The sequence below is a fragment of the Petaurus breviceps genome, unplaced genomic scaffold (genome assembly GCF_028583685.1).
Source record: "Petaurus breviceps papuanus isolate PSGF00001 unplaced genomic scaffold, PetGlider_PUasm1.0 90510, whole genome shotgun sequence".
Classification (NCBI taxonomy): domain Eukaryota; kingdom Metazoa; phylum Chordata; class Mammalia; order Diprotodontia; family Petauridae; genus Petaurus; species Petaurus breviceps.
The window spans coordinates 3,437,983-3,452,825 of NW_027187267.1; the positions used below are offsets into that span (position 1 = coordinate 3,437,983).

Consider the following 14,843-nt stretch of genomic DNA (forward strand, 5'->3'; position numbering starts at 1 on the left):
GGGGTAGATTCAATTGTGATCCAGGGGTGGGGAACTTTTGACCTTATGTTTGGAAACTAATCTACATTTGAGAAGAGGGGCTTTGTGGTGGACTTAATTAAGGTATAGCCTAGGGGTGGAGAAGTATTTAGAACAGAGACTTTGTAATTGATTGAATGATTGGAAGATCCTGGGGTGGGGTAGTACTTGGAGATTATTTAATCACACTTAGTAAATGCTGTATTTGGAATGATGTCATGTTTTGATCTTCTCTGTTCTGGGTTTGTTACTGAATAAAATAGAGAGCACCTATGCTGGTATTTTGAACCTGGGAAGTTGCCTTTGCTTGGTATTACATTACAACCTCTTGTAACCTTTAACCATTTTGACCACATTCTACTCTCTCCTCTCTGAGTTTTTGTGACTAGTCTCTCTTGGTTTTATTCCTACCTATGTGATCCTTCCTTCTCAGTCTCTTTTGCTGGACCTTCATCCATGACATGTCCACTTACTATGGGTGTCTCCCAAGGCTCTGGACTGAAGTCTCTTCTTTTTTCTCCCTGTATAATCTCATTTGACCTCATCAGCTCTAATGGATTCAATGATCATTTCTATGCAAACGATTCCCAGATCTGTTTATGAAGTCCTAGTTTCTCTCCAGAGCCAAAGTCCCACATCATCAACTGCCTACCGGACATTATCAATGAGATATCCCCTGAGCATCTAAAACTCAACATATCTTTAAAGTAATTCATTATCTTTCCTTAAAAAAAAACCCTTGGGGCAGCCAGGTAGCACAGTGAGTAAGAGCACGGGCCCCAGTGTCGGGATGACCTGGGGATTGAATCGGGCTCAGACACTTAGCACCCACCTAGAAACACCTGGCCGTGTAACCTTGAGCAAGTTACTTAACCCCAATTGCTTTAAAAAAAAAAAAAACCCTCACCTCTTAACTTCCCTAAAGTAAAAGCCAGCACCATTTTTCCATACATTCATGTATTCAACCTCTGGTGCCAAATCTCTTATCCCATATATCCAATGTTATCAAATCATGTCATTTCTTTCTCTACAACATCTCTTGAATATGTCCTCCTCTCTCTATTCATACGGTGACTATCCTTGTTCAGATTCCTAGCAACGCTTTCCTGGAATACCATAATAGCCTTCTAATTGGCCTCCCTGCCTCTGTTTTCTTCCAACTCTAGTCCATCTTCCATTTAGCTGTTAAAATGATTTGACTAAAGCAGAGGCTTGGCCAACTCCACAGGCTCCAGGATCAGATATAAAATCCTTTCAAAACCTGATCTTTTCCTACCTTTTGAACCTTCTTAGACTCTGCTCCTCTTCATCCATCATTCACCTTAGCCATTCTGGCCTATTTGCTATTCCTTATATACAAGTCTTCATCTTCCATTTCCATGCTTTTGCAGTAACTGGACCCCATTCCTGGAATGATCTCCTTCCCAACCTCTGACTCTGAGAATAATTGGCATCCTTAAGCCTCAATTCAAGTGCCACCTTCTCTAGAAGAATCCTCTAGGCCATCTCTAGCCATGCTGATCAATATCTGACCACTGGACCGCAATGGCTCTGCAGGAGAAAATGAGGCTGGTGACCTTGCACATCCAAGTCAACTGCAAGTCATGTCATCACCTCCCAGATGTCACGGTCCTCTTCAAGAACGAAAGACAAACACAACCCCTTAGGTGCTAGTGCCAACCTCTCTCTCTAAGGCTACCTTCTATCTATTTTGTATTTTATCTTGTATGATTTATATATGTTGCCCCCACCATTAAAATGTAAACCCCTTCAGGGTAGGAACTGTTTTTGCTTTTTCCTTGTAACCCCATGATTTAGCACAGTGCCTGGCAAACAGAATGTGTTTCATAAATGCTTGCTGCTTGACTGTTGCATGATATGTATGTATGTATTTGTATGTACACACACATACATACTTTATATTTTATAAATGTGATAGAATATAATCGCTTCGAGGGCAAAGATTGTTTCATATTTTTTTCCCTTTGTATCTGCAGTGCTTAACACAGTGCCTGGTAGAGTTGGCACTTGATGCTTAGAAATACTTGGTGGTTGATTGATATGTTTTGTTATATCTGACACTGTAGAAGGACCAAGAACTGGTCCTAGAATTAAATAGGGAGAAGAGAGAAGACTGTATTCCATTCAGGAAACTGTGCAGTATTTTTCCTGCTGCCAAGATTCTCTCTGAAAGAAAAACTTAACTTTTTAATAAAGCAATAGTCTTTCAGTAATGCTATGGGATCATCAATCATGGAATATCACAGTTTTCAAGGGACCAAATGAATTGCAAAGACCCTACTAGCTTTATTACAGACTATTCCAGATTATTCCAGATAAGGAAACTCAAGACCAAAAATGTATGGGGGTGGGGAAAGGGGGAGAGAAGCGTGTGATAAGAAACACAAAGTTCCTAGCTGTGAGACTTCGTGCAAGTAATTTTCCCTCCCTCTCTGGAAGTCAGTTTCCTCGTCAGGCAGATGAAGGGTTTGGAGAACTAGTTTGATGTAATGAAAAGAGTACTGGATTTGGCATCAGGGAAAAATTCTCTACTACTAGTTATCTTGGGCAGTCACTTCCCTTCCCAGGGAGGGGATTGGTCCAGATGAGTCGAAGACAATTTCTAACCCTAAATCCTATGATATCCTCCCCCAGTTTTCTGGACCCACCCCCACCACCCCAGCTCCACCTTCCAGTTCCAACCCTGACTCCTCCCTCAGCTTGCAGTCCCATTCTCCATCCCACCCATTTCCTTTTCATAAAGATCAGGTAAAACACGGGAGCTCCTCAAGAAGACTCTAGGAGAGAGAACACATAGAGACACAGAAAACACAGATCAACAGACACTGAGAGGCAAACAAAGGAGAGGCCAGGAGCTTATATTCTGGTACAACTCAGAAACAACTCCTGCCCTCTCCCCACCAACTTAAGCCTCATTGAATACTAAATCTCTGGTTTTCCAGGAGGGAAAAAAAGAACATCTTTCATTGTCTCCCACCTCATCTCAAACCTGCAAGGTAAAAGTTATAGGATGTTTTTACATCTAGGTAAGACTTGATAGAGACAAAAATAAATAAATAAAACAGAGACAGAAAAGAAGCAAGGGGGATAAAGAGGGCGGACTCCAGGTTCCCCAGCTGTTGGGCAGGAAAAGTCACTCGCTCAAAGGCTCTTTCTTAGACATGACTCATCCCCAAACTCAGGTTTGTGTGGGGAAGGAGGGTGCCCTATCGCTTTTTTTCCTGCCCTCAACTTACTCCTCCCATACCTCCCAACTCCTTCTTTATAGACTCTTCCCTTCCCCTATCTCTTCCATACCAAATCTCCATACCTTCTTCCACAGCCCTTCTTAATCTCTCCTTTCACAGCCCTTTTTTCCTTTTTTTGGAGGGGCAAGACAGGGCAATTGGGGTTAAGTGACTTGCCCAAGGTCACATGGCTAGTTTTGTGTTAAGTGTCTGAGGTCGGATTTGAACTCTGGTCCTCCTTACTCCAGGGCTGGTGCTCTATTCACTGCACCACCTAGTTGCCCCTCACAGCCCTTCTTAACCTCTCTTTTCCTGGCTCACTGAAACTCCCTTCCCTGGACCTCCAATGCTCCCTGACATCCCCTGCATTGCCCAGGGCTGCTATTTCCCACAAACTGTTCCTACTATTATTCCTTTCTAACCCACTCCAGCTCCTAGTTCTTTTTTTCTCTACCTAGCCCCAAGGTTCCACCAATCCATGCCTCCCCCTCAGCCCCATCCCACATTCCCAGGCCTGAGCCCACATCCTGCCACTTAGAGGGGCTCAAGAGTGGGACTTGACAACTAAATGTCAAAGCAGTTGGAGATGGAGGGGTGGGAAAAAGAGAATTAAGAGTGATTTTCAGGAAATAGCCCTGAGCCCTTTGAGAAGACAAAAAAAAAAAAAAAAGAAAATTGGGAGACAGAGGCAGAAAGGATCAAGTTGGGTATAGAACAGAATTCTAAGTGTAGAGAACTAGAATAATGGATACAATTAGGGACAGATAAACCCTAAATGGTGCCAGAAGGATGAAGTCAAGTCCTTCTTGGCTTTGAGGTCTATGCATCAGGCAAAACTAGGGTGAGTGAGGTAAACAGTGTGGTTAGGGAGGTACAGTGGGAGGAGGTGTGAAGGCTGGGGTGATGGTTGCAGTTATATTGGTGTTGAGGCTAAGGAAAAGTTAAGGTCAAGTAAGGAAGAGTTAGAAACAGTTTCCCAAGTAGAGTTCTAGTTAGGAAAGACTTGGCTTGGGCTTCAAGAAAAGGATTAGGGATGGGGTTTATAGAACAATCAAGGCTACTAGGGAAAAATAAAATACTAAATAAATAATTTCTTAAAAATCAAGGTTAGGGGGCAGCTAGGTGGCACAGTGAATAGAGCACTGGCCCTGGAGCCAGGAGGACCTGAGTTCAAATCCAGCCTCAGACACTTGACACTTAACTAGCTGTGTGACCTTGGACAAGTCACTTAACCCCAACTGCCTTGCCTTCCCCTTCCAAAAAAACTATTTGAGGTTAAAGAGTTGATATTGGTGTCAGGATTAAGTACTGGGAGCAGTTTTTGTGTTAAGTGTCTGAGGCCGCATTTGAACTCAGGTCCTCCTGACTCCAGGGCCTGTGCTCTATTAAACTGCACCACCTTGCCACCCCAATTCATGACTTCTTGAAGGTTCTTCTGGCTCTAAATCTTGTGTTTTTTGAGTCTTGCAATTATGAGAATACAGCTAGCAGATACTGGGCCTGGGGCCAGCAGCCACCTTGAGAGCTAAGAAGGATGTATGACTAGATTGGGAGACTCCACAGTGAGCCTTTCTATATCCAGCTTTGTACCCCTGGCTGCCTGTTTGTTTTCCCTGGTTGCCCTGGATCTGGCACTAGGTGAGGGAGGAGCTGGGGTTGGGACAAAGCCAAAGGAGGTGGGACCCAGAGTGGGGCAAAACTATGTTGGGCGAGTGGATGTTCCAAATATTTGCTATTAGGCTGGATGAGTTTGCCAGGCCTGACCCAAGGGGCAGAGAAGGTGCTTCGAGGTAACTGACTGCTGCTCACATGGTGAGGGGCTAACAGCCTAGGCAAAGCCGAAAGAAACCAAGGCTCCAGGCCACAAGCAGAGGAGAGGAAAGCCATTGGGCCTAGGCACTGGGGACACTGCAAGAGGACACCCTAATCAAAGCAAACTTCACCTTCTGTAACACTTGCTTACAAAGTATTTCTGTCATAATGTCCCTGGAAATTAATTTTATTTCATATTTCATTTATGACATATTATTTCAATTTAATTCACATATTATTTAAATGTAATTCAATTCCATAGGTATTCATTAAATGCCTACAATGTTCCAAGCACTGCACTAGGCACTGTGGATCGAAAGACAAAAATTTAACAGCCCCTGCTCAAAGTTATTATCCCTCTTTCATACTTCAAAGGATCTGTGACCTGACTGATATATGCTCTCCAACAGTGCAGACAGCAACCCTTCTCACCCTGTGTGAATCTTATCAGATTCTCCCATAAGTCCTCCCAAAGGGGTCCATTCACACTTTGATATATAACCAGATCACCTCCATTTCCAGGGGATAGCTTTTACACCATTTCTTACATGCAGTTTGTTGTTGATAATAGGTTGGAACATATCCATGACCATCATACCCCTCTTTTGCCCTTTGAGTGACCCACAGTTTTGATTCTTTGCATTTTATATTATGTGGTTCATAGCCATAATGTCTGATTAATTTAGTGCCTTTCCCCACTTTACAAATGAGAAAAACAAGGCTTAGTGAGGCTAAGTGATTTGCCTAAGCTTACACAGCTCACAAGCGTCAGAGCTTTTCTCACCATGCCGCAGTAGCTCCTTGTCCCCATTTGGCACACTCACCTCACCCAAGGGAGCCTGTTACTACTGGCTCCCCTAGGAGGAAGAGACATACCCAACAACCGTTCCCCAATGCAATGACAGAGGCTTTACAGATCTGAGATGGGGAAGAGGAGACCTCTCGGCTCTTAGTAGCTCAAGAGCAAATAGTCCTTCTCTCATGGTATGTGAGGTGAGCAAAAGCTCAGGGCAATTCCCAGAATAAGGGAGCTACTGTTCTCTACCTTTGCCCCATTTGCTTTCTGTTCCTCATTCTGATCCTCCTTGGCTGCAATTCACAAGTTTCTCTACAGAAAACTCTTTGAGGATCTCAAATGAGATCCCTGCTCACAACTCTCCCATATTTCATCATCCCTGTGAAAATAGGTATTCAGGGGATGGACAGCCTTTCCTGTTCACCAAGAGGAAATCAGTTGAGAATTCACTAGACAGGATTGAGTTAGGCCCCAAGAACTTTGCAGGGCAATAGAACTGTATGAAGGGACGAAATGTCCATAAATGTCCATCTTTGAAATTATTCACACCCAAATATTAGTGGTAGCTAGGGAAAAGGCAGATCGGTAAGCATGGGGACCAAAATGTCAATAATACTTTAAGTGAGGGCTTTATGGGAACAGTATGCCCTGGAGTATGGCTCTGGCATCTCTTTCATGTGGGTTTGGTAGAGAAGGGAAGGAAAAGGAGTCAGGGTGTCTATCAGTCTCCTACCTGGTGTTACCCATGATCCAAGCTAGTTCCCCCTCACTCAGTGTTCCCCAATAACCTGCCCCTTCACAAAATTTACATGGAAAAGGTATTCAGGTGAAAAATATGAGCCCTCAATGTGCCTAAGAACCTTCTTCTGACCCAGCTCCAGAGTCCTCCTCAATCCCAAGGTCCTCTCGAAGAAATACCAACAACTCCCCTGTTTGATCCCTCCTCCTCACTCCCAACTATCACTCATCCCAGCCCCAGAAGCCCTGACTGGCTTTGAACTTCCACAGTCCCTTTCATGCTAGTCTAATCAAAGCATATTTACAGAGACCAATTAAATACTCAGTTCTGGCACAAGTCATAGATGAGAGAACTAAGACATTTGGAGAAAGATGAGGGTGGGGACAGACAACTCCATTGAGTCAAGTGGAGGTCCTTTTCAGGCCACTGAATCACACCCCTGCCTGAGGCGGCGGCCAGGCTAGCATCAGCTTCTGGAATAGGAATGCTGAGGCCCAGAGAATGCCTTCCAGCAAGTAGTTGGCATAGTACGGGCAACAGGCACATCTCAGTAGGCAAGACTGACTCCCAGCCAGAACATCTGGGAAGACATACCTGAAACAGCTGCTTGTAGGTCAGGCTAGCTGCCCCAAGATAGAGACCAACCACCACATTTCCAAGCCAGAGTCATCCTAGACTGACACCTGGGGCTGGGGTACCCTAACAGAAAGTGGGGATGGAGACTTTAGGGGTAAGGAGAAGGGTTTGGAAGATCACGGGCATGAAAAAGCAGGTAATCAGGATGCACAATATCATGCATGAGTTAGTGGCTTAGGTATTTTTGGTTTATTTTGATTTTTGAAAGCTCCTGTGACTTCACAGGGTTGGTGGATCCTGATGAAAGAATCATAGCTTCTCAGCATTCGAAGGGCTCTAAGGGATCACCCAGTTCAACCCATACCTACAACTTCCCCAAAATGTAGTCATCCAACCTCAAAGACCTTCATTAGAGAGAGCTACTTTTGTAGTCAATTCCACTTTTGGAAGGCTACTTATTCAGCAGTCTTTCCTTACATATAATAAAACAAAATCTACCTCTCTGCCACTTCACAGAATCATAACTTTATTTTTTTTTATTTTGAGTTACAAATTTTTCCCCATTTTTCCCCTACCCACCACCCCAAAATAGCGGGCCAACAGGATATCCCCTCCTCCAATCTGCTCTCTCCCATATCTTCTCCCATACCCCCTTCCACTTTTCCAGTAGGGCATGGTGGATCTCTATGCCCCAATGCCTATATATCTTATTTCCCAATTACATGTAAAATAGTATTAATAATTGTATTTATATATTTTTAAACATTTTATTTTAAAACTTTGAATTCCAGATTCATTTGCTTCCTCCCTTTGTCACCAACCCTTACTGGGAAGATAAGCAATTCGGTATAGGTTGTACATTTGTGGCTATGCAAAACATTACCATAGTAGATACCTTGTAAGAGAATGACTATATTTCCCTCTCTCCTATCCCACCTCCCACTTGTTCTATTCTCTACTTTGATCCTGTCCCTTTTCAAAAGTGGGTGCTTCCAATTTCCCTCCCCCCGAGCCTGCCCTCCCTTCCATCATCCCCCCTCTCATCCCCTTCCTCCCTACTTGCTTGTAGGGTGAGATATCCTATTTAGGGTGTATGTCATTCCCTCCCTGAGCCAAATTTAGTGAGAATAAGGTTTTGCCTTTTTACCTTCTTGTTCTTCACCTCCATTGTAGCCATTTTCCCTTGCCTCTTCTATATGAGATAGTTTACCCCATTCTGTCTCTCCCCATATCCTCTCTTTATTCCTCTCTCACTTCTTAATTTCACCTTTTGAGTATCATCCCTTCCTATTAAATTGGTCCTGTGCCCTCTATCTATGTATACCTGTAAACATATATACACACATTCACATATGTATTCATATGCCCATTTACCCTCATATATAGACACACACACACACACACACACACACACACACACATATATATATATATTTCTATTCCCTTCAACTACTGAGAAAAGTTTCATAAGTTACAATTATTGTTTTTCCATGTAGGAATGTTAATAGTTCAACTTTGATAAGTTCCTTATGATTTCTTTTCCCTGTTTACCTTCTCATGCTTCTCCTGCTTCTTGTATCTCAATGTCAAATTTTCTATTCAACTCTGGTTTTTTCAGCAAGAATGCTTGAAAGTCCTCTATTCCACTGAATGACCACATTTCCCCCTGAAACATGATACTCAGTTTTGCTGGGTAGGTGACTCTTGGTTTTAATCCCAGCTCCTTTGACTTCCTGAATATCATATTCCAAGGCCTTCATTTCCTCAGTGTAGAAGCTGCCAGATCCTGTGTTATCCTGATTGTGTTTCCACAATATTCAAATTGTTTCTTCCTGGCTGCTTGTATTATTCTCTCCTTAATCCGGGAATATCTGAACCTGGCTATAATGTTCCTAGGAGTTTTCTTTTTGGGATCTTTTTCAGGAGGTGATCGGTGGATTCTTTCAACCTCTATTTTGCCCTCTGGTTCTAAAACATCAGGGAACTTTTCTTTGCGAACTTCCTGGAGGATGATTTCTAGGTTCTTACTTTGATCATGGCTTTCAGGTAGTCCAATAATTTTTAGATTTTCTCTCCTGGATCTGTTTTCCAGGTCAGTGGTTTTTCCAATGAGACATTTCACATTGCCTTCTATTCTTTCATTTGTTTGGATCTGTTTAACAGCATCTTGATTTCTCATAAAGTCACTAGCTTCCATTTGCTCCAATCTAATTCTGAAGGAATGATTCTCTTCAGTGAGCTTTTGAGATTCTTTTTCCATTTGGCAAATTTGGCTTTTTAAGGCATTCTTCTCCTCATTGCCTTTTTGAGCCTCTTTTACCATTTGTTAATCTATTTTTTAAGGTATTATTTTCCTCAGTCAGACTGTTGACTCTCATTTCATAATTTTCTTGCATTGTTCTCATTTCTCTTCCCAATTTCTCCTCCATTTCTCTTATTTGCTTCTTAAGGTCCTCTATGGCCTGTAACCAGCTCATATTTTTCTTGGAAGCTTTTGATGCAGGAGTTCTGACTTCACTGTCTTCCTCTTGTTCCATGCTTTGGTCCCTTTTGTTCCCAAAATAGGAGCCTAATGTTGGATTGTTTTGCTTGGTTTGCTTCCTTTGCCTGCTCATTTTGCCACTCAATTACTTGAATTTTGGGCTTTTTGCCACAGTAGGAATCTGCTACCAGATAGGGGAGCTTCGTCCCAAACTCTGGGGTTTTCTCAGCTACCGAAGGTGGTGCCCTCTCTGAAGCCTCCCCACACTCTGGCAAGCTGGTCACATACCCTAGGACCTCCACCGCAATCCAGATCCAAGCAGGTTAAAGCAAGAGCAATTACCCCTCATACTGGATGCTTGGTCCCCCTACATTCTGCCGGCCAGGAGCTGAAGCTGCCCATGTGGAGGCGGCGGCATGGCCGTAACTCCTTAATGGCTTTTCCCCCCCAGGGGAAGAGGCCGACACACTCTGAACTTCTGGATCCCAAAATCCACACTGCACTGACCTCTCACTTTGTCCTTAGCATCTATGTGTTGATAATTCTGGAAACGGCCACAGCTGCTGGTGATCTGGAGTCCCTCCAGCCGGTGGTTGGTCAGGCCCGCCCTGGGGCTAAAACCTTGGTGTGGAGCTGGGCTCTGCTCCTGGAGCACTGAGCTGGCCAATTCCTGCCGGCCTTCCAGGCTGTCCTCAGCAGGAGGTTAGCTTCTTTGTGTCATTTTGTGGGTTCTGTAGTTCCAAAGCTTGTTCAGAGTCCCCTTTTACATGAATTGGGGGAGGTGGAAGCCGGAGTCCCTCGGAAATCCTGTTTCTACTCTTCCATCTTGACTCCGCCCCCCTAGAATCATAACTTTAGAGCTGGAATGGTCCTTAGAGATCAAGTCCAACCCCTTCATTTTATAGATAAGGAAACTGAGGCAAACCAGGGGCTAAATGATTTGCCCAAGAGTCACATAGCTAGTAGGTTCCTGAGGTAGACTTTGAACCCAGATCTTTCTAACTCTTAAGCCTAGCATTATATCCACCATGCCCTTCTGCCTCTCTTGGACCTTTGCTTCTAGGTCTATGGGACAAAAAAGAACAAGCCTAATTCCTCTTGCATGTGATAGTCCCTCAAATGTTTGAAAACAGTTATCATGTCCACTCTACACCATCCTTCTTACTTCCCTGCCACCATCAAATCTCTCTTCTTCAGGCTAACCATCCCCAATTCTTTTACCCAATCCCTATATGGCCTGGTCCCCTGCCTCCAAATGTGCAGGACCAAAGTGGTGTTTCTGGACCAATGGATATTTTCTCCACTTCACAATTCTCTAGTCCACCTTCCTATCCCTAAAATCTTCCTGGGATCCCTAAGTTTCCTTCTGGATTAGCTTTAGGGGCTCCTCCCTTAACAGGCTAAAAGTTCTCTCTTTTTTTAATAGTATTTTATTTTTTTCAATTTTATGTAAAGAGTTTTCAACATTCACTTTTGTAAAATTTTGAGTTCCAAACTTTTTTCTCCCTCCCTTCTGCTCTCCCCACCCCCAAGATGGCAAGCAATCTGATCTAAGTTATATATGTACACTCACATTAAACATATACCACATTAGTCATGTTGTAAAAAAAGAAACAGAACAAAATGGAAAACCCAAGAGAAAGAAAAAACAACAAAAAAGGTAGCAAGAGTATGCTTCGATCTGCACTCAGACTCCAAGGTTCTTTCTCTAGATGTGGACAGTATTTTCCATCCTGAGTCTTCTGGAATTCTTAGATCATTACATTTCTAAGAAGAGCCAAGTCTATCAAAGTTGTTCATTGGATAATGTTGCTGTTACTGTATACAATGTTGTTGTTGCTATATACAGTGTTCTGGTTCTGCTCACTTCACTCAGCATCAGTTCATGTAAGTCTTTCTAGATTTTTCTAAAATCTAACTGCTCATCAATTTTTATAGCACAATAATATTCCATTACATTCATACACCACAACTTGCTCAGCCATTCCACAATGGACGGGAATCCCCTCAGTTTCCAATTCTTTGCCACCCCCATAAAGAGTTGCTATATTTTTATACTCGTGAGTCCTTTTCCTTTTTTATGATCTCTTTGGAATACAGACCTACTAGTGGTATTAAAAGTACTCTTTTTGTGGGTGAAGGAAGAACCAAATCCAATCATAGACTTGGAAATGGATACTGACCATCCCAAGGGATCCACTCCCATAACACCTTGGCCAGGGCAGGTAAGGCACTGAACCAGACATCCTGGTGCCAGAGGGATTCAGATACTCCCTTCACAGCTCATCCAACAGCATCTTCATGTTGGTGCTGCCAACAGCAGTAGGCACCCAGGCCATATATGCACCCAGCTACAGACAGAATTTTCCCTATAATTATCTTTACATCCATACCTGGGGGGGGAGGGGGAGTACAAGAGAAGCTATACAATATGACAAATGTGCCTCCACCCTTAGACTTTATTCCTGGCTTTCAACTGCACACTAAATCTGAGATCCTGGGTTTCTCTAATACCTAGCGACCTGCCCCTGGGCTAGTAATAATTTTTTTTTTAAATAGGAGGGATGAAACAGAGGCCAGTGTGAGACTGAGGACAGCTAGATGGGATGTAGGAAGCAGGAACAGAAACAGATTGGGGCAGGAGGCTGAACGGAAAGAAGAGTTTAGAGAGGGAAAGGAGGCACAAAATTGACCCACATTAAACACCCAGATCATGTCTATGAAGAGATCTTCACTTCAGCACTTGCTTTTTCTGCCCAAAGGCACAGATAGCAAAGAACAGAAGAACCTTATTTTGAAATCTCTAAGAGCTACAGTTCTAATTTGCGTATCACTTGGTGCATAGTATTAGTGTCGGAAAAATAGATTGCATCCTAGGTTTTAGAGCTAGAAAGTTCTTTGTATGGTGTCCTACACAAAGAGGAAGGACTTAAGATGCAGAATGAAACCATTTTGGACATGGCCAATTCAGTAATTTGTTTTCTTTGAATATACATATTTGATAAGAGTTTTGTGGGGTGGTTTAGTTTGGGGGGGTTTTCCCTGTATGGAGGGGTATAATGGTAGGAAAGAAAATTGATACTGGAAAATTTAAAAAAGTAAAATAAAACCTAGATTTTAAAAAAGTTCTTCATGATTTAAATTCTTGGTCTGAGATCTGTGAATTTTTTTTTTTTTTTTGCTTTTTGGACGGGGGAAGGTAGGGCAATTGAGGTTAAATGACTTGCCCAAGGTCACACTTCTAGTTTTTGTGTTAAGTGTCTGAGGCTGGATTTGAACTCATGTCCTCCTGACTCCAGGGCCGGTGCTCTATTCACTGTGCCACCTAGCTGCCCTCTGATCTGTGAACATTAAAAAAATATACATATGTTAAGTATATTTCAATATAATCAGTTTCCTTTGTGATCCTATGTATTTTATTTTATGCATTTAAAAACATTATGTTTCACCAGATTTCCAAAGGGGTTCAGGAATGGTTGCAAGTGATGAACTGCCCAACCAGGTGTATTTTTCAAGTTTCTGAGCAGGTCTTGAGTTTTGTAAAGGGTGCTAAATTCCTATATAAATGTAACCCGGGCTCCTTATGCTTGGATGCCTCCATCACACAGGTGACATATGTTGCTTTGGATTAATATTTCTCCTTTTATGCCTATGTTCCAACTAGAATGCAAATCCCCGGAGGCCAGAGACAATATGGTACACATGTTGAGATACTCTTAGTGTCTTCTGCAAAGTAGGTACTCAAAAAATATGAGGAGAAAGAGGAAAGTGAAGACACCTGATTTCTAGTCCAAGTTCTGACACTATTAACTAGTTGTATTACCTTGGTTGTCACTTTCCTCGTCTAGGCCTCAGTTTCCTTATCTTTATAGATTATTTGTAATTATTTCTAATAACTCTTCTAGTTCTAATATGACTAAAATCAAAATGCACAAACCAATGTTCTTACCCCCTTTACTTCAGGGTTGTTGGGAGGAAGGCACTTTCTAAATCCCCATGTGTGATATCTATTCTCCTAAATACCTCTAGTATTCCCATTCTCCCCATTTCTTCCCGTAGAAGCAGCTAGTGGGCACAGTGTTGTGCCTGGTGTCAGGAAGCCTTTCATTCATATCCAGCCTCAGATACATGTTAGCTGTGTGACCTTGGACAAGTCACTTGTCTCATTTTCCTCAACTGTAAAATGGGGATAATAATAGTTCCTACCTCTTGAGATTGTGAGCATTGAATGAGATATTTGTGCAGTGCTTGACACATACCAAATGTCTAATAAATGCTTTTTCCCCCTCCTCCTCCAGTTTCCTCTTTGTTAGCCTTGGGTTGCATCCCTATCAACATCTTGATCTAGGATACTGAGAAAAGAAACTTTCCTCATCTTCTCCCTTATCCCTCACTATCACCCTGGAAAATGGGAGCAGGAGTGAGCATAGGAGTAACTGTAGTTGTGAGGAGAATCCTTTCAAAATCAGGGGTAGGCTTTGGTGGCGGGGGGGGGGGGGAGATAGAAGGAACCCCTGGAGTCTGGAGCAGAAACCTGGACTTATCCCAGTTCTACCCCTTACACGTTCCCAAGTTGGGATTGTTCCTCTCCATGATGTGGTCTCCTCTAGGAGATTCTACATATAGTAGAGACGGACTTCTCCTTGCCCTGTTGGCTTCCATCTCATTCCCAAGATGGATAGATTGGGGGTTAAGCTGAATCTGAGAATAGGGTCTCTAGATACCCTTGGCAGAATGAGGGCACAGTTCCTCTGGGCCTGAGTGAATATAGGCACTAACAAGGAAAGGGAATGCCAAAAGAATCCCCAGGGGTGTGAGTTGCACCCTTTCTAAGGAAAGGCAAGAGGGAGGCCTAGGGAGGAAGGAGTGAAGACAGATTGGTAATTGTGCCTTCTTCCCAGGAGCCCAGGCAGGGGCAGGTCCACTCTCTCTTCTGCAGGGCAGAAGGTGCCTAGAGGAGCCCCTGTGCTGTGCCTGAGGAAGCGGAAGCACAGGAAGCAGCTTGCTGACTCTTGCTGGGCCCCATGAAAAGGGGACTCTTGCCCAGGGCCCTTGTAACCCGGCATCGTAAACACCTAGGACGCGCCCAGCAGCCGCCCTCCACCTTGATGGCTGCAGGGCCCATTGGGGAGGTAAGGCTGGGCCCCAAACCTGGAAATGGGACTTCAGTGG

At 43.3% G+C, this 14,843-nt stretch overlaps 1 protein-coding gene across 1 annotated transcript in view; it reads right to left on the reverse strand.

Moving 5' to 3' along the window:
* Positions 1 to 10,089, reverse strand: part of VSIG8 (V-set and immunoglobulin domain containing 8) — a 22,583-nt gene extending 12,494 nt beyond the window's left edge. Inside the window, exon 1 of the mRNA XM_069062937.1 lies at positions 10,050 to 10,089. Coding sequence (XP_068919038.1) covers positions 10,050 to 10,089 — 40 coding nt within the window. The remainder of the gene's footprint in view (positions 1 to 10,049) is intronic.
* Between the last annotated feature and the right edge of the window lie 4,754 nt (positions 10,090 to 14,843).